General features: G+C 41.6%; 1 protein-coding gene across 5 annotated transcripts in view; it reads right to left on the bottom strand.

Moving 5' to 3' along the window:
* IDNK (IDNK gluconokinase) overlaps positions 1-23,050 on the bottom strand; it is a 159,501-nt gene that overhangs the window by 24,520 nt on the left and 111,931 nt on the right. Inside the window, exon 6 of one of the 5 annotated variants that reach the window (XM_078675835.1) lies at positions 20,484-21,940. The exons of the other annotated variants lie outside the window; for them this stretch is intronic. Coding sequence (XP_078531961.1) covers positions 21,918-21,940 — 23 coding nt within the window. The 3' untranslated portion in view covers positions 20,484-21,917. Of the gene's footprint in view, positions 1-20,483; positions 21,941-23,050 lie in introns of those variants that run through there. 5 annotated transcript variants of the gene reach the window in all.

Below are 23,050 nucleotides of genomic sequence, written 5' to 3' on the forward strand. Positions count from 1 at the left end.
GTGTGTGTGTGTGTGGTTGTGTGTGTGTGGTTGTGTGTATGTGTGGTTGTGTGTGGTTGTGTGTATTTGTGTGTGTGTATTTGTGTGTGTGTGGTTGTGTGTGTTTGGGTGTGTGTGGTTGTGTGTGTGTGTGTTTATGTGTGTGATTGGGTGTGTGGTCATGTGGCTATGCGTGTGGTTGTGTGGATATGCATGTGGTTGTGTGTGGTTGTGTGTGGTTGTGTGTGTGGTTGTATTTGTGGTTGTGTGTGTGTGGTTGTGTCTATTTGTGTGTGTGTATTTGTGTGTGTGTGGTTGTGTGTGGTTGGGTGTGTCTGTGGTTGTGTGTGTGGTTGTGGGACTGTGTGTGGTTGTGTGTGTGGTTGGGTGTGGTTGTGCATGTGGTTGTGTGTGGTTGTATGTGTGTGTGGTTGTGTGTGTGGTTGTGGGACTGTGTGTGGTTGTGTGTGTGGTTGGGTGTGGTTGTGCATGTGGTTGTGTGTGGTTGTATGTGTGTGTGGTTGTGTGCGTGTGTGGTTGTATTTGTATGTGCGTGTGGTTGTGTGGTTGTGTGTGTGGTTGCTTGTGGTTGTGTTTGTATAAGTGTATGTGGTTGTGTGTGTGTGGTTGTGTGTGTGTGTGGTTGGGTGTGGTTGTGTGTATTTGTGGTTGTATGTGTGGTTGTATGTGTGGTTGTGTGTGTAGTTGTGTGTGTAGTTGTATGTGTGTGTGGTAGTGTGTGGTTGTGTGTATTTGTGTGTGGTTGTGTGTGGTTGGGTGTGTCTGTGGTTGTGTGTGTGTTTATGTGGTTGTGGTTGGGTGTGTGGTTGTGTGGCTATGCATGTGGTTGTGTGGATATGCATGTGGGTGGGTGTGGTTGTGTGTGTGGTTGTATTTGTGGTTGTGTGTGCTGTTGTGTGTGCTTGTGTGCGTGGTTGTGTGTGGTTGTGTGTATGGCTGTGTGTGTGTGGCTGTGTGTGGGCGTGTGTGTGGTTGTGTGTGGGTGTGTGTAGTTGTATGTGTGGTTGTGTGTGTGGTTGTGGTTGGTTGTGTATGTGGTTGTGTGTGGTTGTGTGTGTGACTTTGTGGTTGTGTGTGTGGTTGTGTTTGGTTGTGGTTGTGTGTGGGTGTGGTTGTGGTTGTGTGTGTGGTTGTGTAGTTGTGTGTGTGTGGTTGTACGTGTGGTTGTGTGTGTGGTTGTGTGTAATTGTGTGTGTGTGTGTGTGTGTGTGTGGAAGTGTGCGTGGTTGTGGGAGTGTGTGTGGTTGTGGGAGTGTGCGTGGTTGTGGGAGTGTGCGTGGTTGTGGGAGTGTGTGTGGTTGGGTGTGGTTGTGTGTGTGGTTGTGCGTGTGGTTGTGGGTGTTTGTATGTGTGTGTGGTTGTGTGTGTGTGGGTGTGTGTGGGTGTGTGTGGTTGTGTGTATGTGTGGTTGTATGTGTGTGGCTGTGTGTGTGTGGTGGTGTGTGTGTGGTTGTGTGTGGTTGTATGTGTGGTTGTGTTGTGTGTGTGGTTGTGTGTGGTTGTGTGTGTGTAATTGTGTGTAATTGTGTGTGTGGGAGTGTGTGGTTGTGGGAGTGTGTGCGGTTGTGTGTGTGGTTGTGCGTGTGGTTGTGGTTTTGTGTGTGTGTCTGTGTGTTTGTATGTGTGTGTGTGGTTGTGTGTGTGTGGTTGTGTGTATGTGTGGTTGTGTGTGGTTGTGTGTGGGTGTGTGGTTGTGTGTGGTTGTGTGTGTTTGTGTGTGTGTGTGGTTATGTGTGTGTGGTTGTGGTTGTGTGTGGTTGTGTGGTTATGCATGTGGTTGTGTGGATATGCATGTGGTTGTGTGGGTGGGTGGGTGTAGTTGTGTGTGTGGTTGTATTTGTGGTTATTTGTGTGTGTGGTTGTGTGTGTGGTTGTTTGAGATGTATGACATTACAACGCATACTTTTACAACGCATACCTTTACAACTCATTTTTTACAACGCAACATCAATTACAACGCATTCCATTACAACGCATGGCATTACAACAAATTTTTAAAAACTACCTTTACAACGCATTCCATTACAACGCATACTACCTTTACAACGCATACCATTACATTGCATGTATGGTAAGTATTGGATAGTGTAGGGGTAAAAATTACTATTCTAACTCCAGGGGGGTGCAACAGTAGGGTACGTGTTGGATAGTGTAGGGGTAAAAATTACTATTCTAACTCCAGGGGTGCAACAGTAGGGTAAGTGTTGGATAGTGTAAGGGTACTATGCGTTGTAATGTTATGCGTTGTAATGACATGCGTTGTAGTGGTATGCGTTGTAGTGTCATGCGTTGTAATGGTTGCGTTGTAATGGCATGCGATGTAAAGGATGTTGCGTTGTAAAAGTTTCGTTGTAATGGTAGTGCGTTGTAAAAGTTGCGTTGCAAAGGTTGTTTCCCGTTCTTTGTGTGGTTGTGTGGTTGTGCGTGCGGTTGTTTGTGGTTGTGTGTGGTTGTGTGGGTGTGGTTGTGTGTGGTTGTGTGGGTGTCGTTGTGTGTGGTTGGGTGTGGTTGTGGGTATTTATGTGTGTGGTTGTAGGTGTGGTTATAAGTGTGGTTGTGTGTGGTTGGTTGTGTGTGTGGTTGTGTTTGTGTGCGTGGTTGTGTGTGTGTGGTTGTGTGTGTGTGGTTGTGTGTGTGGTTGTGTGTGTGTGTGGTTGTGTGTATTTGTGTGCGTGTGTGTGATTGGGTGTGTTTGTGTGTGTGGTTTTGTGTGTATGGCTGTGTGTGTGATTGGGTGCGGTTGTGTGTGTGGTTGTGTGGTTATGCATGTAGTTGTGTGGGTATGCATGTGGTTGTGTGTGGGTGTGTGTAGTTGTGTTTGTGGTTGTGTGTGTGTGGTTGTCTATGTGTGTGGTTGTGGTTGTGTGTGTGGTTGTGCGTGTGGTTGTCTGTGGTTGTATGTGTGGTTGTGGGTGTGTGTGTGTGTGTGTGGTTTTGTGTGTGTGGTTGTGTGTGTGGTTGTGCTTGTGGCTGTTTGTGTGTGGTTGTGTGTGTGTGTGGTTGTGTGGTTGTATGTGTGGTTATGTGTGTGGTTGTGTGTGTGGTTATGTGTGTGGTTGTGTGGTTATATGTGCGATTGTGTGTGTGATTGTGTGTGTGGGTGGTTGTGTGTATGTGGTTGTGTGTGTGTGGTTGTGTGTGTGTGTGTGTGGTTGTATGTGTTGTGTATGTGTGTGTGTGGTTGTGTGTGTGTGTGTGTGGTTGTGTGTGTGTGTGTGTGTGTGTGGTTGTGTGTGTGTGGTTGGGCGTGTGTGTGGTTGTGTGTGTGTGTATGTGTTGTTGTGTACTTGGACACCCTGCCAAGGTTTTCACAGTCAGCGAGGAGTTCCAGCAGTGACAAGCCTTGGGCATCATTACTGGCTTGGTAGAAATGTTTGGAAGGACTCTTACGGAGTTATCCAAATCGTGACATTTTGGGCAGGAAGTGAGGTTTTGACTTCTTTCTTTGAAACATGATGAAAGATTACAGTAAGTGGTGTTGTTATCCCTCTAGCCACACAGTAGGTATGTGCTCAGATTTTGGCAATCAGTGGGAAGCTGAAGTCAATGCACTCATTGTGTTCTATTAAGCAGGGTTAAATGTGTGCCTGCCTGGCTGACGCTGAACCCAGGGCATTGCGTACTGGTGCAAAGAGTGCCAAGTGATGGTGTTTACCATCGTGGGTTTGCCCTAGGGATCAGACTTGACATGGGAGTCACTTGGCAGAGGGTTATTCCATGCTGCACCTTGTCTGTGATGCATGCGATGCATGCGATGCTGGGGTCTTTGGTGAGTTTGTGTGGGTATTCACTGATTGACTCCCCCCTAGGTGGAAAGTATGCGCATACCGGGACCTGTAGTTTTCCTTCTTTTGAGTATTAACATGACCCCCGCAGTCTCCGTGTTATCGGCTCTATACGAGATGCTTAGCTGAAGGCGAGTTTGCCTGCAAAAGACAGTACCGTGCATTCTGGGACTCAGAGTTTTCTCTTTTCCCATTTATAAGTATGAATCAGACAATACCTGTGTGCAGAACGCTGGTGGTTGTAAGACACGTATGTTTCAATGTAAACCCGTGCGTATCGCAGTTTGTGAATTCAACCACACGGTGCATCGGTGGACTGGAGATGGCGCTCCGCTGGTATGGAGCCATCAGATATTGGTGTGAATAGGTGACCCGATGGCTCCATATCAGCAGACTCCTGTCTCCAGTGCAGCGTTCTCATCCAACAACAAACTGCACCTTGGGAATTGTAGTCCTCACTCACTGCCAACTTTCCCTCTCGAAGTAAGAGCAAGGCAGGGCGGCCTAGGGTGTGTAACAAGAACACTTTGAGAGAGTTTTGTTCAGGCAGAGCCGCTTGTGCCACCTTGAACGCCATTCCATTGCAACTGCTCAAAAGCACCTTATGCTCTGGAGCTCTCACGCGCTCCTCGGTTGTAAGAATAACTCAAAACCAGGCCAATATGGGCACCCCACTTCTCCCTCTGCCCAACAGCCCGGAAGACCCACCATACCCCTCTAACCTTGAAAACCTTGGCAGCGGGACGGGGAGCCCTTTGCTTTAAGGGGCCTATGCCAGTGAAGAATTGTGCCTGTGGCGAGGAGAGAGGCCTGCACCTAGTGGAGCCGAAGTCTGTAGCTGATGGGGTGAGGGCATTTCCACGTCCCCCCTTCTCCACTCCAGGTGAGGACAGAGACTTGAAATACAAAGGCAGCCGCGGCAACGCTTCCTTTCACCGAAGAGGCCTGGGGATTAGAAGTCAATGGAGCGGAACAACTGATTGGAAAGGTATTAACGTTTGTGGGAGGGTTGAGACTGTTGGCTGAGGGTGGAGGTAAAAAAAGCAAGGCGAGCTGCATGTAAACTGGTGCAGGTGTGAAGAGCTCCAATGCCTTAGGGTCGATTTCGCGCTATATAAATGTGCACGCGCTGGGCTGAGATTTGCTGACTCCTGGCAAAAGTGCTCTTTGTTCATGCATGCATGGAGACTCTTAGATCGGAGCCTAGACTGAAGTGGCAGAAGAAAGACAGATAAAGCTGGCGGTTTGTAACATTTGTAAATCAGTAAATATGTTTAACATAAACAGAAAGCCCTTAGTGACAACAATTTGAATACTTTTAAAAGACTATCAGAGATACAATTGTGGATTAATTAGGCAGCGCATTGCATGCTGTGTAAAGTGCTCCAATGCCTTTGGGTCGATTTTGCGCTATAGAAATGTGCGCGCGCTGGGCCGAGATTTGCTGACTCCTGGCAAAAGTGGTCTTTGTTCATGCATGCATGGAGACTCTTAGATCGGAGCCTAGACTGAAGTAGCAGAGGAAAGACGGATAAAGCTGGCGGTTTGTAACATTTGTAAATCAGTAAATATGTTAAACATAAACAGAAAGCCCTTAGTGACAACAATTTGAATACTTTTAAAAGGCTATTAGAGATACAATTGTAGATTAATTCGGCTGGGCATTGCATGCTGCATATAATTGAAGATCTGCCCTCAGTCCATGAAAAACATGCAGAGCAAAAAAAAACAAGACGAACCGCTGTTTTTTTTATTGTTGGCGATCATTAATTGAAACTCAAAAACCCACGAGGACCGCCAGGAACTGCAAATTATCCAATGCTGTAATGTTTATGAAAGTTAGCAAACAGCGCCACACAGTGTTTAGTAGGGGGATTTAAGCGTTACTGAAGTCCATTGTGACGGAGCCACAAGACGTGCGGCTGAGTGGTGCTAATGACCCCTGAAAGACAGATGGCTGCGCGTGCGAATAACCCCTGAAAGACAGATGGCTGAGCGCGTGCACGCTCGCGAGCACTCAAGCTTCAGGCCAGCAAAACCCTCTGGTGGCACTTTTAAAAGCCGCTTACTAAATGTCTCAAAGAGACAGCTTGCGCTGTCTGAAGCAAGACCTAACAATGGGCCTTAAGATTTGCCAACGTGATTCATAGCTGTAACAGCTTTCTTGCCCTGATTATATAAATGGCATGTCAAACAACAGCAACACACATATTCACCAACATGTTGAAATTCTGTTTTCCCAATATTTTTTAAAGATCCTCACCAAAACTATCTCTCTGTGAGTTTGATTATGCAAGTATTTACACATGGGCTACAATATTGAATCTGGCAAGACATACTTTTGCACTGAATTTACATACAAATTCTGATAATTCTTTTTATAGCCTAATTTCTCCCACTTTCTTTTCTCTTTTTGAGGAGCATCTTCATGAAGATGTCTTAGTTCACTCAAAGATGTCTGCATTTAATACATAAAGAAAAAATTTACATTATTTATATCAGTGGTAAAATCATAATTGTCAATCTTCTGAACAGTTGACTCTTCTTGTAAAATACTGTATCTTGCCATCTGATCTGTATATCTATTTCCCATTCTGCCATGTCTTTGCCAGCTTTATCGGCTATGCACCTAATAATGGCCACTTCTTTTGCCTTCTGAATTGCCTCCCAAACATCCAATATATTCATGCTATTCTTTATAGGAGCTCCCAAGGATATAGTAAATTTAATTTCTGCTGCCATAATTGTGAACACCAAACCATACTGGCTATCTGTATAGATTGTCACTTTCAACTTGTCTGATAAGCAGCAACCTCTTGTCAAGACAATTACTTCCGGCACTGGCGCTATTAACTTGTTTGGTAGGGAGGATGCTTCAAGTGTCTCTCAGATAGAACATACTGCATAGACAGATTTTAATTCCCCTACTCGTCTTTTACAGAGGAACCATCAACAAACCATGTCAGATCAGTCAATTCCAATGGATTTTCTTTTATGGCTGCTCTTGGTGTTGTAAATAATCCAGCCACTTATATACAATCATGCTCCAACTCATGATCAGTTTCATCTTCCCTGTCTTCACAAATATTGTCTGGAATTGGAGGCAGTGTTGCTGGATTTAGGACATTGTATCTTCAAATGGAAATGTTCTCTGCTGCAAGAGTGGTTCGATCATACCATATCAACCCACAGTTCATAAGGTGCTGTGTTTTTGTCCTTGTCAAAAGGATCTCAACTGAATGAGGGACATTGGTAATTAAGCTATAGCCCATCAGAAATCCTTCGCTTTGTTGAATTGTCAAGCCAATTGGAGTCCCCGATTTCAGACAACCAGGAAGGCTTATAGGTACTGGATCAAAGTTAAGCAACAAGGTGCTTTAGTCCTCCATGTTTTTGAGTGAAGATTGAAAGTGCACATCCATCTTTTTCATGCCAAAATAGAAAAAACATAATTATAATCAGACATCCTGATTGCAGGCATATGACTCAAATGCTCCTTTAACTTAGTAAATGTATCAATACACTCGTCATCAAATAATAGAGGATCCTATACATCACTGCAGATTAACCTTGCTAAATGTTTTGCAATAAAGGCAAAGTTTGGAATCTATGGATGACAGTTCCCAACAATTCCAAGAAACGTCCAAACCTCCCTCTGAGTGATTGGTGAACTCAATTTCAGAATTGCAGCTACGCTCTCTGTAAAGACTTTCCTCACAGCCTTTTCAATATGGTGTCCAAGAGAAAGGACTTCTCTTTTACAATACTGCATTTTAGTTGGGGAGACATTGACAATTTTTGCCAAATGGGTCAACAAAGCAATTGTATTTAGCTTACAGTCTACATTCACCTTGGATGGAATTAGCAAATCACCAGTATACTGAGGAAGTAATGATTACCATGGCAGTTTTAAACTCTGAAAATATTTTTCGGTATTTGTGAAAAAATTGAAAGACTTTTAGAATACTCTTGTGGGATTCTACACCACACAAGTAGTTTAATCAAAAATTGGAATGCAAAGTGGAACTGTGAGTCCTCCTATAATGAAATTGAAAAGAATGATTGGCATAAGTCAATTACTTGAACATTCTGCTTCAGATAAAATATGAAACAATATAACTGTTTGATTTGGAACCACTAGACAACAAGTAATAACATGTTTTTCTCTTTTGGAGATCCTGTACAATTTTTCATTTGCCATTCGGCTTTTTAATTCCCATCGCCAGAGATTTGCAAGGACTACCAAGCATTTCTCAGAGAATTCCCTGCTCGACCATTTTCTCAATCATTGGTTTCATCACTTGTTCCACCTCTTTTTTAAGGTTGGAACTATTGCAACTGGTTTAAACTTTATTGTCACTCTTTTTGCTCCTTTAATTAATTCAATTTCTTTCCCAGTATAATCCCATACTTCTTCTTTGACAGAATGTCTTAGATCTAGTGGTAGATCAACTTTTCTCAAAACTGGGTACAGTTCAACACTCAAATCTTCTGAACTGATTTTAAAAACCGAATCCTCATCTTGTGTTTCAATTGCAACACTATCTAGTGTACAATAGATCACACAATTCCTTTTACAAAGCAGATCCCTTCCAAGTAAATTTACGGGACATAAAATAAATTGATATTTATTCTTAATCTGACCAATTTTAACTGGAATAACTGCTGTAACCGGACTCACACTTTGTTTATTGCTGATCCCTACAACTTGGACTTCTCTTCCTGAGAGGGATAGGCTTGGGTCTTCAACAGAACAAACTGTAGAAAGGGTAGCCCCTGTATCAATCTGGAAATGAAACAGGATGGCCACTGACCTCTCTGTCAACGTGTGGGCCATTCAATCCTCCAAACAAATATCTTCCTCCTCCCTCAGGCACCATCATTGTGAACTACTTCCTGCCATCTCATCATCCAAAATAATATTACTTTGCTGATACCCTGGATTTCACGCCATTTTATTTCTCATGTTCTGCTGCATTACTGGACGGCTGGCATAACCATTCAAAATGACTTCTGATTCTGCATATTCTGTACTGCATTCTGCACATTCAACATCATATTACTTTTCTGTGCTATGTCTGAAGGGTTTTTAGTGACTGAAGACACACTGCTGCATAAACAGTTTGTGTAAACTGATTCTGAGTGTACGGTGCTACCGGGGAAGGGGATAATTCCTTACAATCCCTAAATGTATGTAAGGCCAAACCCTACACAATGCAATACAATGTAAGTCCTGGGCACACGTTAACAAGGTGTCAATCGAATGTTAGCTTTAAAATTTCAAAAAGTCTCAATGTTCAATCTCCAATGTTTTCATTCCTGTTTTATTATTCAAAGGAACATACGAAAACCAGCTGACACATGTTACGTCGCCAAAGGGAGTTATCCCTCGACTTCCTCAGGGCTTAAGTAAAGTGGTAACAGTCTGAGTTCGAATGCTCTGCCGGTGATAATTCCAACCCGGCTGGTGACGATGTTTCAGAATTGAGATAGACAAATGTCTGAGTCCTGTGATGTAATCTTCGTATGAACTAGTCGCTGGTCATAATTAAAACCCGGCCACTAACGTTCAGAGTGAGGTAAAAAAGTCCAAGAAATATAACAGGTATAGTAACACTCCAGCGGTTACGCTGAGGTCATTCCTGAATTTATCATGGAGTGCACACGCACTGTTAGTAGAGTGCCGTGTGCCCCTGAAAGTTGTCCGTGTCTACAAGCAGGTGCGCTGTAGCTTTGCACTGTCGGTATGTGCGAAGCGATTTCTGGGTCTCGGGATATATTACTTTTCTGTATCTGTTAAATTTGATACGAATTCACCTGAATCCTGATAGGATTTTGTCTACATTCCGTCTTCCAGTGTCCAATCCTCTCACAACAATGACACGCTGTATCCTTTTTCAACACTTCAACATTTACATTCATCCCATCTCCTTTACCTCTTTGCATTACCAAATGTATTTCATTCATTCCATCCTGCACAAAATTCATATGATAGCCCATTTGATTTTTCAACCCTGTCTCAAACTGTTTTATCTGAGGCGTTGCTTCTCCATTAGCTTCATCTCAAAGTAGCCACTACTATTTTTACCCAACATTAAGATCTCATCAATGCCCTTACCTGCCGGCGCAACTCACTCTGTTGAATATCAGTATTAATCTCTGGCCTCAATCTGTTCACGAAGGCAGAAACAAAACCACCAACTCAATCTTTCTCTGTATTTTCAACTCCGATTTGTTTCCTATAAACATGCATCAACTTTCCATAATAGAAATGCACGGATTCCTTGGGTTCCTGTGTCATTCTTAAAATCTTCTCCCAATTTATAACCCTTTCAAGAACTCGTTTTTTCAAATATTCAATGACAGCCTTATATTTGCTATCTCCGTAGCGGTCGCATTATAAGTCTAAAAGGTTCCTGTGTTGACCATACAGTAACAACCTTACATTCTAACCATGTCTCCAGGAACCACTCTCAAACAACATATGCAAATCAATCCATAATATTTGGGAAATAAGTGTAAATCTATTCATTTCCTCATACCACTTTGCTGGGTCTTCTCACAACTTTGAAAAATTCGGTGCAAATGCATACAAATCCACCCTTGTCTATGGAACATGCATCAGATTCCCTCCATGTACTTCACCTAAAGGAAAGTCTATCACTGAAACTCTCCCTACTTCTGAATCACTTAAATATTTCTTGCCTTTCCCTCAATCCTTTTCATTTTCTTTTTGACTGTTCCCTTCAATCCTTTCTATTGAATTTTCTTCAAAGCATTCCAATCCCTCATTTTGTCAATTAAATCTACAATATGAACCCTTAAAGTAATTAAGGCCATTTATTTGATCTCACAATGTGTCAAATCTGTTTTAAATTTTGTTTCACATTTTCCATTTTGCTAATGTCAACTTCTAGCTCATTGGCTAATTCCTCCAATTTATCATGCACTTAATTAGCACATCTAGCTGCTGCTTTTATCAAAGACCTCACTTCATCAGCACTGTAATTTAATAGTCTGTTTAAATCCACATTCCTTTGTAACATTTGACCAAATTCTTTTTTTTTAATTCCAATACAAATTTCTTTAGGAGGGGGTTCTGCTACCATTGTTCTCACAGGAGTAATCTGTGTCTGACCCTCAAGAACCCCACGTCCACTTGTACTAGGCATTGCTATTGTGTTTGTAACATCCGTCTGGAATCTTGGTACAACTCCAGTAGGCGCTTGTACTATGCATCTCATCCAGCATCCTTAACAACCCCTACAGCAGTATGGGTTGCTTCCATTGATCTAACATTATATGGAGGAGGTCTAGAATTCAACAGCTCACTTATGAATTGATCATCTTCATTATCTGACTCCAAACCCTTCTTTTCATTTTCTCTTCTTCCTGCTCTTTTCCAATAACTATTGCAGGAAAGTTCTTTAAGAATTCCAACAGGTCTACTCTCCAACCTGTCTCTTGACGATCTAATTTACGATCTAATTTACTTTCTAGCCAACTCTTGAATAGCTTCTTTATAGACCCATCTTTCTTTTCTCTCTCCTTTTCAGTCAACACGAGATCACATTTTATGAGCGCCTCAAACTTTTTATGTATTGGGTACTGGCCTCATATCATACATGGTTTCTCCTACAAAATCTAGCTTTTTAATATGGAAGGTGCCCTCTAATGGAAACTGTAAAGCCTCATCATTTGCTGTATATTCAATCAGAGATACTTTATGTACTTTATGTGTTAAAACAGTAGTCTATTATTCTTTATTGAGACTTGTGTTAATTTTCATGTGCCAGTAGGTAGGGATTTATTGCCTGGGTGCTTTATTTACATACATTGTTTACCCTGACCCAGGAATTGGATTCTAATCAGGGGGTCCTTGTTGCTTCACATACTATTCCAGTCAGAGCTACAGGTGCATGTGTATTACCTGACCTCCATCTTTTCATATGCTGGCGTTCCTTCACTTGGCAATTTCAGATCGTTGCTAGGTAGATCATCCTTAGAATACACCACACATGATTTACAACTAACTGAACTCAAAATAATCTCACTATTACAATAAACGCTTTAAATCATTTTAGTGAAGATAAGCCAATAATGGCACGGCTCTGTCAAAGGTCAACCTATCACAGCTATGTGGTGATGTCTCATCAATCCCAATGCGGCTCTCTGGCTGTGCAAACAATCATAGCCCTACTTCTTCGTGAACAGCAAATACAATTACAGAACCTCATTAAACTACTTAAAATTAATAAACCCCTAGTCTATTTACCCTAGAAAGGAAATAAAGTCAGGGGCCTGATTAGAAGTTGGGTGATTAATTCAACCCAGGCATAAACCCCTGTTTATGCATGGATTAGAATGGTGAATTGTTAGGTATTTAATGTATCTGATAAATATGAGATGGATTAAATAACTCAACCTTCGTTAAATTTTGGCAGGTCACACCAGCCGAAATTTAACTGGGGAAAGCCAGATGGTATTTACGGTATCATGTGGATTTTGGAGAACTTAACACCAAAATCTGCATGTTTTTCCCCAACAACTTGTAATAGGTAATAGTTATTATTAGTTATTACACTCAATAAATAACGTACCCCTTGGTATCATTATTCACCATGTGCAATAAATACCACCTATACTCGTAATCAGGGCCAGTATTATAGAGTAAAACAATTCAATCACAAAGCATTGGAACTCAAATAAAACAATACATAAAAAACTCTTGCCAGGCAATCACTGTTCAGCAGAAATGTACTTCCAAATCAATGTACTCCACCATGTGCACTCAGTGTAAGCACAACGACTCAAATCAAAGTTTCAAACCTGAAAAGGAAATCGTTAATGCAGAGTCCCTACAGATGCGTATGCGGTGTCTTGCTCTACATACCACAATACATACCTTTAATAAATATCTCGGATTTACAGCAAATCCGATAATCAACTTAATTCGATCTGACAATGAAATCCTTCAAATGAGATTACAAATATGAATATTACATCAACACAACAGTAATCAATCCACCAATAGAACTCATGTTCATCATTACATATCCAAACAACTCAACACAAAAATCCATCATCATAAACCCCTAGTCCAAGACACATTCACAAACTCAATTTCTGCCTATACATACTCAAAAATTAATTCAGTAATGCACAGCCAATACAGCTATTCCCTTTTCAGGAGGATCCAATACTGGATAGATGGTAAAAAAACAAATGATCTAAGCATTAAAGGGTCAGAAACTACAAAATCCTTTTTGGGACCACTTAAAAGGTATTGCTCTTACGCTACCCATCCTCTGCTACCATCATTTGTGGGAGCCAAACTACAATGATTTTCTGAACCCCAATATTTTGCACAAGCCAAATTGAATCTTAGGCCCCAAAAGTTAGGCCCCAAAAGTTACAGCTCAAGGATCTCCTGTTGGTCTAGTGGCAATAGACTACCCTCCCCATTTATAATTTAATTTAGCAGAATAGAACTGAAAAGGAAACTGGGATGACTCAATAACTGAGCTTTAGATTGAAATTAAATTTAAAAGTTTTAATACAAATTTGTTTACGTCAGGAGGGCACTACCGGAATTTTGGGAAGAATTGGATTGATGCCAGACAGGTTTACTTTTATTAATGGAGTCTAAGTTGGGCTGTATATATCCTGCAACGCCAAATTAGCAGTCCTTTGCTGGGGTGGGACACGGTCCCCCAAAATTCATCTGTGCAGTCCTCATTTAAATAAATGGTATAAGAATCTCGGGACACTAATCGTAGGGTGCCTCACGTATTAGATAATGTGATTTAATCTGACTCAAAGGACATACAACCCCACAGTCCACTTTATATAATAGTACTGGAGAATGTTCCTGTGCTCCGACAGGCACAGTATGAATTTCATGCATCTTTAGTGAATAAAGTTTCGTACTGGCTGAAGAGAAGCTCTTAACTGGCAGAGTGTCCTCTCCAGGGAAATGATTTCCACAAGAATAGTTAACTGGGTGTGTCTAGCTGCAAAGTTATCCCCCGGGGATTGTATAATTGTAAAATTAAGAATCTAAGCCTTGTTTAAACTCTTATACATTGTCTCCCCAAAAAACTCTTTTTCACTGAGGGTGTAAGAGCACAACCCCTAGGATATTTCTATCAGCCGAGAGTCTGTGCATTGATAGCACACTCAAACAGACCACCACAGCTATGTCCCAAAACAGATGACACATTTTTTAAGACCACAAAATAAGCTGCACCTGTCAAATAGATTTGAGGTACTGTTTACCCTGGAATTGCAAGATTGACAATTGATAGCAAAAGAATGTATCCAGGCATCAACAGAGTAGACAACTGGCACAAATAAAACATATCACACAAAACACAAGTAAAGAAAAAATGTACTAACTAATAATCATGATATTATAAAATTTTATGACAATGATAAGAATTGATGGGCATATTCAATCAAATACACAAATTGATAAAAGGATAATAAAAAGAGAATGCAATGTTCAATTGTCGTGTTCTCTACAAATTAAAAAGGAGAAGTGAATTATGATGATTTCCCCAGCTGATTGTCAAAGTTGATGAATATCTGCCAACGCGTTTCGACACAGCCAGTGTGTCTTCATCAGGACAAAATCAGCATATTCGGAATTAGATTGTTATGTTCCTTCAAACATTCATATCTCAAGATTCATAGAGTAAAAATGCTGGTACAGCATATAGTAGACTGTACTGCTGTTGCGTCGCTATCTCTTAGTATGTCATGTCGTGGAGTATAGCGTTTCTATTTACTTCTGTCATGGTAAAAGAATATATCTTGCTTTAGACCGTATTCAAGTGCACCTCTCAATTAGTCAGAGAAAAGTTATGCACGGCAACATTCAGGGTGTAGCAGGGTCTGGTAGCCAGAAAATGTTTTTTTGAAATACGCTGTTCAAAATACTTGAAGAGCGTCCAAATTACTCAGAGAAAATCCTAAGTGCTCGTAAAGCGTCTATGATTACGGCGCACAAGATGTATAATTTCACTGCATTCGATTCCCGTGGTCGAAACCTGTTATATGCGTGGTATCGCGGCGTGTTCAATGACGACGGTTGAATCTCTACAGATTCAACTGTCGTCATTGAACACGCCAGACCCTGCTACACCCTGAATGTTGCCGTGCATAACTTTTCTCTGACTAATTGAGAGGTGCACTTGAATACGGTCTAAAGCAAGATATATTCTTTTACCATGACAGAAGTAAATAGAAACGCTATACTCCACGACATGACATACTAAGAGATAGCGAAGCAACAGCAGTACAGTCTACTATATGCTGTACCAGCATTTTTACTCTATGAATCTTGAGATATGAATGTTTGAAGGAACATAACAACCTAATTCCGAATATGCTGATTTTGTCCTGATGAAGACACACTGGCTGTGTCGAAACGCGTTGGCAGATATTCATCAACTTTGACAATCAGCTGGGGAAATCATCATAATTCACTTCTCCTTTTTAATTTGTAGAGAACACGACAATTGAACATTGCATTCTCTTTTTATTATCCTTTTATCAATTTGTGTATTTGATTGAATATGCCCATCAATTCTTATCATTGTCATTAAATTTTATAATATCATGATTATTAGTTAGTACATTTTTTCTTTACTTGTGTTTTGTGTGATATGTTTTATTTGTGCCAGTTGTCTACTCTGTTGATGCCTGGATACATTCTTTTGCTATCAATTGCTTTGCCCTGATCCAGGATTCTGATCTCACTCAGGGGGTCCCTGTTCTAATGCAAATTGCAAGATTGACAGCCACTGGTACCGGAGGGCAAAATTACAAAAGAACACTGTGTAATACTGTCTTTGCCACTCTATTCTGTTTTTAATCCAGGAATCACCTGAGAAGAGGGCTTTAGTATGATCTCATGGAACATTGCGGGTCTTCACTCCAAAACTGACAATCCGGACTGGAAAATGCTGGTTGAGCAGCCCACAATCATTTGCTGTCAAGAAAGCTGGCTAATAGACTCACCTTATATAGATGGATATGCCTCATATTCCGTCCCAGCAACTCCTTCAAGAGCAGACCGAGCTAAAAGAGGCTTGGTTACTTTTATATCAGTGACTTTGACAGGCATTACAATTAGAGAAATTTGTATATCCCCCTATTTTCAGTTGCTTTTAATCGCTCTGCACAGGCCATTTTCATTTGCTTTCAATTAACTATTACTATAATTTTTTTGATTAAACAGTGATCAAGATTATAGATGACCTACAAGATGCAATATCTCAAGCCCAATTTGATCACTCAAAGGATCTTCAAATAATCTGGGCCGGGGATTTTAATATAGGAATTTGTGACCCTAGAGTTCAGGCATCATGTGGTATTTGTGATGAGAGGGATCAGCTCATGATGCATTTTAAACATACGTCATATGGAGACTTACTGAATAGAATTGTTTTTGTTACAAACCTGATATTTACTCTTGATCTGGGCAATACCATCTTACCCCAGATCCCAACATATATGGGTGCTACATCTAACTCAATTATCGACTATATTTTTATCAGTGAAAATCTATCACAGTTTCTTAAAGGATGTGTGGTTATGGCTAGCTGTATTAGCGACCACAATCCTATTATATTAACTTAAAAGTTTGCACTGAATAATGAGAGGGACAAGAAATTACAACACAGGGCTATATATAATAAAAATAAGGGCATGGAAATTAAATGGGAGAAAAAAAAAATCGACAAGGCGGCCTTCCTCAGAGATTTTATGGCAAATAATCAGGCACAAATTGAGATAGTCCTCTCAGATTCTGCTACCCCAGAGGATGTCATACTGGCTTTTACAACCCTTAATGGCTTTATAGCAAATAAACTAAATGTGGCAACAGGACATCTGAAACCCCAAGATGGTTTAATAGTGCCTGTTCAGACGTTCATCGGACATTAAGGCACGCTTTGAAAAAGATCCAGAGGAATAAGGATGAAATAGCAAAAGCTAGGAAAGGCTATAAAGAGGTAATTAGGAAAATAAAATTATATTTGAAGAATAAGGCCAGGGAAGATTTAAAAACTGCCTCTAAACTAATAGGTTCACATGCTTTCTGGGGGGTTGTAAATTCTACTTCCATGCTTGGTGGTGAAATGCCCAAACTTTATACCATAGTATTAGCTAAAGACTGGGTAAAATACTTCTCAAAAACATTTTCTCATAATCCTCATCTAGTAAACACTGTTTCTGCCCCAAAACTCGTTTTCATATAAGAGCATCCCAGGCCCTGAGTATTTCAGTTAAGTTAAGTGATGTACTCCAAGCAATAGAGAATAGCCAGCCAGAGAAAGCCCCAGGACTGGATAGAATTCCAGTTGATCTGTATAAATATTTACCAGATTTTAGGGCCCGTTAATAACCAACGTTTTAAAAGCTGCCATAGTGGGACCCTTAGTTAAGATATGGCAGGAAGCCATTACAGACCCGATTTTTAAAAAGGGGGATAAAAGTCAACCCCATTGTTATCATCCAATTTCCCTGTTGGATGGCTCAGTTACAATCTTGGGCCGGGTTTTTCTGGCTCAAACGCTCTCAATCTATCAGTTTGGATTTCGGCCAGGACTTGGAACCGTGGATCAGACACTCAATTTGACTATAATTGTTCAAAAATATAAAAAGGCACAAAAGTGTTGTGTACACGTAGCCTTTATGGACTTAACATGTGGCTTTGATAAAGTGGATTGCTCTAAATTATGGTCCATAATGGCACAGTTAGGGATCTATGGAGAAATTATTACCTTGCTTAGTAGGATCCGCGAATATACAGCAGCCTCAGTACAGTATAATAGTAAGGGGGATCTAACAGAAGAATTCCCCTCTGATATGGGAGTCAGGCAGGGGTGTGTTCTGGCCCCATTTAATTTCTTATTATATATTAATGGGTTAGGAGAACCTTTATGTAAGGTAGGGCAGGACACCCAGAGGACTAATTCCTGCTGAATCCCTATGCTATTATATGCAGACGATGCTGTCCTGATAGCCAGGACAGCTAACAGCTTACAAATACTGCTGGATTCTTTTTATGTTTTTTGAATGATTTGGAATTAAAGGTCAATCGCTCTGAATCATTCATAATGAAATTTGGACAAAAAAGTCTAAAACAAGGATGTTTTTACTCAGGGATGAAGACATTAAGAAAGTCTCCCATTTTACCTACCTGGGGGTACCATTTGACGTGGATTTTAGTTGGAAATGCCTATTAAATGTTAGAGCCTTGCAATTCCAAAAGTCGATTTATGCCATCTTTAAATTTGCCAAGAGATTAAGCCATAAGCCAAACAAAGAAATGTTATGGGTCTATAAGAGTAAAAGTCTCTCAGAAGTAACTTTTGGGGCTGGTGTCTGGGATACGCAAATTGCAACTCACTCCAAATAGCAGAAAACAAGTTCATGAGGAGAATTCTCGCAGTGCCCCAGAGCTCCTCTGCCTCTTTCTGTCATGAGGAAGTTCGTCTGAGTCTTCTAAAAGATTACATTACAATGCAGCCATTGTTGTTCTGGGCACGAATATGGAAGAATCCAGAGGCTGATTATTGTGGAAAAATACTAGCAGACTGTATGAAATTGGACAATAGCTTAGACATACCCTGGTTAAGATGCATTAAAACGAGTTTTGCTAAGATGGGGGTTTCAGAATATTATACAAATCCCGATACCTTGAGAAATGTCTCCTGTGCTACAAACAAAGCTTTGAGCGGCCAAGTGCACTGCGTAATACCACTGGATATTTGGTGCCTTCTTCTCACCCACCAACACAACTTGCCCTCTATTTTCAAATTAACCTGAATGAAAGTAAAAAATGTTTGCTGACCAGGTAAAAACTATACATTACTTGGCTGCTTTTCCTACTCAGGGCTTATGGTTTTCCCCACTCCCTGTCTGTCCCTGTGACAGTTTCTCATGTCAGAGCACTAAGGACTTTATTCTATTTTGTAAATTCTATATCCCTCAAAGAAGACAGTTCATCCGTCCCTTATTATTATTAGCATTGGGGATAATAGCTTATGAATTGGCGATGGTCTATTTGCTCTCCCTAGGAACTACAGATATTATACACAGTTTTGAACTATATTTTTACCGTTTTTACGCTCGGTAGCAAATACTAGGTATTTCTATTAATCTGTATTTTACCGTGTTTATGTTAATTTGTTTTTAATGAAACTGTATGAACACAAACTTTTATGGCTCTTTCTGAGTCGAATAAAGTATTTTGATCTGATCTGCAAAATTGTTAATAACACAATGCAGATGAAAATGCATAAATTGCCATAAGGCTCAAATACAGAATTCATAAATCATGGACGAATCCCTCATTAGAAAATTAAATCTCTCCAGATTCTAAGGGTGAATCTCATGAGGACTACTGACAGCCTCCTAGGTGAAGAAGAGTAAATCTCAAAATAATTAGACAGAGGGCCTGATTTAGATGTTGGTGAATTGGTCCTGCCGTCAGGTTTTCGCCAGTCTCCCCGGAATGCTGACTTGGCGCTCTGCCCGCTCTATTTAAATGTTGGCTATTACAGAGATAAAAGTCTGCTGTGGTCGACCTTCACCGCCAGAAAATCTCGACTGCGCCGACGGTGGGATAGGCAAAAAGCTGCTGTCCGAGGAAGGACTGCAAGTTTTTCCACTGGACCAATCAAAGTGTGCTGACGTGACTGTGGTGGTCAAACCTCCACACCTGAGTTGGCGATATGGAACAGATATAAGGCAGAAGCTCACCTTTTCTCACTTTCACACTTCCTGATCTGCCAAGTCCTGCCACTGCTGCTGCCTAATGATGAACAAACCAACACCAATGTGGACGCAATCGACGGTAAGCCACTCTTTCCTGTTACCCATTGACTTGTCTGTCAACATTTGCACAGGACTTGTGCATTTAGAAATCGTTCATACAAGCAAATGCATGCCAATGTGCAATGCAGATGTCTGTAATGTTGCCATCTTAGAAATTTCAAGAAACATACCTATATAAACACATTGTATGTATGAATTTGATTTAAGCTCCCGTCCCAAAAACTTGCACAAAAATAGAATATCAAAATAAAAATGTTTAAGTCGCCATACAGGAGTGTCTAAAGAAAGTTAGATAAATTCAAACATTAAAACCATATACAAAACACATTATAGGGATAAGTGCAATGTAACATGATGTAGAAATTGCACTAGATAAGGTGTTACCTTCTCTTCAGAATCAGTCATGTGAATATCTGTCAGAAATCAGTAGTAATAAACGTATACATACATGTAACATTTGACCTCTAGTGCAAGTCCGGTACTGTCAATATAAATAGTCACAATTGAAATGTAAAGGTGTCCTACATATGTTCAGCAAGGTGAAACAAACACACCTGTAGTAACACATCCCAGATATTTTACTACATCGAATAGTTGGTACAAGTGGCCATTACTAGGATGAATGCTGGCATCTAAATTCAAATTACCATCACATACAATGTTAAGCAGTGTATGCACTTAACAAAGTAGACATTAAACAAATCTGGTACTAACTGCATTCATGGGAAAGACGAATAAGTACTTCACATTTTGCTCAGAAACACAGCTAGGAATAAAACAATTGCTTTGGACAAATAATGGCAGGACAAACTTGGTGAAATGGGTATTTATTTATACCAATTAGTCTCTTAAGTTTTTAACCAAATCAAATGGCAGTCCATTCCTGCTGTCATAAGTCATGGGGACTGTTGTGCAGCGGCACTAAGCTTGCCTCCTACATAACTGACAAAGGGGTCCCCCTCAGGAAGGGGCATCTAGTGTGTAGAGCAGGCACCTTCCAGATCTTACTTAGGAGGGGGTTATTAGGGTTTGGGAGGGGGGCCCTTGGGTTTGGAAGGGGTGTCCTTGGGTTTGGGAGGGGTGTCCTTGGGTTTGGGAGGGGGGGCTGTGGTTTTGGAACGGGTGCTCCTAGATTTTTTAGGGGTGGGCTGGGATTCTCAAGGATTGGGAGGATTATTTGGATGGGGTAGACTGGGTTGTGGAGGGGCTGGTTTGTGGTGTGGGAGGCTTTAGGGCAAGGGAAGAACTAGGGTCCTCCATGGAAAATTTGGTAGAATGTTGAAGAGAGAGTTGGTTTGGGAGGTAGAGTCAGTGGCAGTGTCTGATGTAAATGTGTGTGTTGAGGGTGCAGGTGCCTGGGGGTCTGGTATATGTCTCTGTGATTGTTTGGGCGTGTCTTGTGTTATAGGTGTCTGTCATTTGTGTGCTTGTGAGAGTGAGCTTTTTAGGTATGTATTGCAAGCTACTTGTGTCTGTGTATGCTCCTGCTGTGGTGGTGCTGTGTGTGATAATACTACATGTGGAGGGTGTGGTGTGTGTGCGGTTTTGTGTGTGTGCTGTCTGTTGATGTACTCATGGGTGTGGCGCATGCGTGTGTGGTGGGTGTGCTGTCTGTCATTGGGCTGGTGGTGGGTGTGGTGCATGTGTGTGTGTGTGTGGTGGGTATGCTGTTGGTTGGTGTGCTGTCTGTGGGTGTGGTGCAATGGTGCATGTCTGTGTGGGGGTGGGTGTTCTGTCTGTCAGTGTTTTTTCTGTGGTGTATTTGGGATGGGGAAGGGGTAAAAGGTGGGGCAGAAGGTTGGGATGATTTGGAAGTTGCGGGAGGAGGCCGGAGCTTGAAATGACCATTGTAGTACAAACATACCATTGTGAATGCCTTCCAGGTAAGCTACCATTTCTTGCTTACGGCAGCTAAGCCCCTGGATGGCATTCAGCAGGGCAGTCTAACCTACAGCGATGCTCCAGAGGACGGCATCAGCCTCCTCATTTAGCACAGCTGAGGAGACATGGACAGAGGGGTAGGCGTCTGCAGCAAAGGAGATCACAGGTCTTTTAACCGGCCTGGGTGGCCCAAATGGGGGAATGCTACTCTATGTGGCAGACATGGATGCAGGTGTAACTTGAGCAGTAGGGTCCGCCACCACTAGGGAGTCCTTGCTGGAGGAGGGTTCAGACGAAGATGTAGTGTCACTGGGGGCCTCCGTTATACTCCGATCACCCTCTGTTCCACTGTTTCCCTCAGTGTCGGTACTAGAACCACTGTAGCCAGATGCTTCCACATTCTCATTCACCTGGCTCGGTTGATGCTGAAATGACATATACAATGGTGTTATGGTATCTGTGTCAACAGAACAGATCATTAACATTCATCACAAAACAGTTCTCATGTTGTCACATTTCACCTGCTTCAAGCCTCTAAATGTTTGGTTCTACATTAGCATAAGCAAATGCATGTAGGCAACATTTTAAGACACTTGGTCACAGTGATGCTATTTCCCATGATGGCTCCTATATCATGGTTGACCTTGTGTCTTATCCATTATTATAGCTCTTCAGGCCCTGTTACACACCTCAGAATGGATTAGCCTTTGTTATACAGATTAGTGAACTGATGTCACCAAAAAGCTTATACACCAACAATACCTTTGTACTGTACTTTCACTAGGCCCTAAAATCTGTATACTTATCATCATCAATAAGTACATCCAGTACTTGAATAGCGCACAAATCACCCCTGAAGGGGTATCTCAGCGCTTGGGGCCATTGGGAAGATTAAGCAAGCTATTGCTCAGTGTCACATGGTGCTAGGCAGACCCCTGCTGCCGGAGCTGGGGATTGAACCGTGATCCCCAGCGTCCAGCATCAGTTGCCCTGGCCGTGGCGCCACACCTCTACAAGTCAAAGATGAATCAAAGTCTGTCAACATATACTGTAATGTTGTACCAATATTGGTATAAACTGAAAGCAGGTTACCACTGTTTGGACATTTCATAATGGTAACACTCACGTTAAGTCAGTAAAGTATATTTTTCAAGTGTCAACATTGATACATGTATCCTGTACTGAAGTAGCTTTGCAATGTATCACATACCATCTTTCACGGCGCTAGCTGCCATTTTGGGCTTTAAACCGGGTTCAGGCTTTCTGTACTCGGCGGCCATCTTAAGTTGGGGCTAGAGTGGTGGCAGCGCTCTAGTGCACCATATAAAAGGAAACAGTTGTCTCCCGCGCTAGCGGTCGCATTTGCGGGAGCGCCGTCCCTGCGCCGGAGTCCTGCCTGAGTCAGCCCGTCTGCGCCCGTCCGCGCTAAGGCAGCGCTAGGTGCCAGGCTTACTGTACGTAATACCTGTAATCAAGGCGGTAAGAGGTGCTACTCTAAAGCAGAGTTGCTGGGTCTTCAGCACCTCACCTGTTCT

This window comes from Lissotriton helveticus, chromosome 2_1 (assembly GCF_964261635.1).
Source record: "Lissotriton helveticus chromosome 2_1, aLisHel1.1, whole genome shotgun sequence".
NCBI lineage: Eukaryota > Metazoa > Chordata > Amphibia > Caudata > Salamandridae > Lissotriton > Lissotriton helveticus.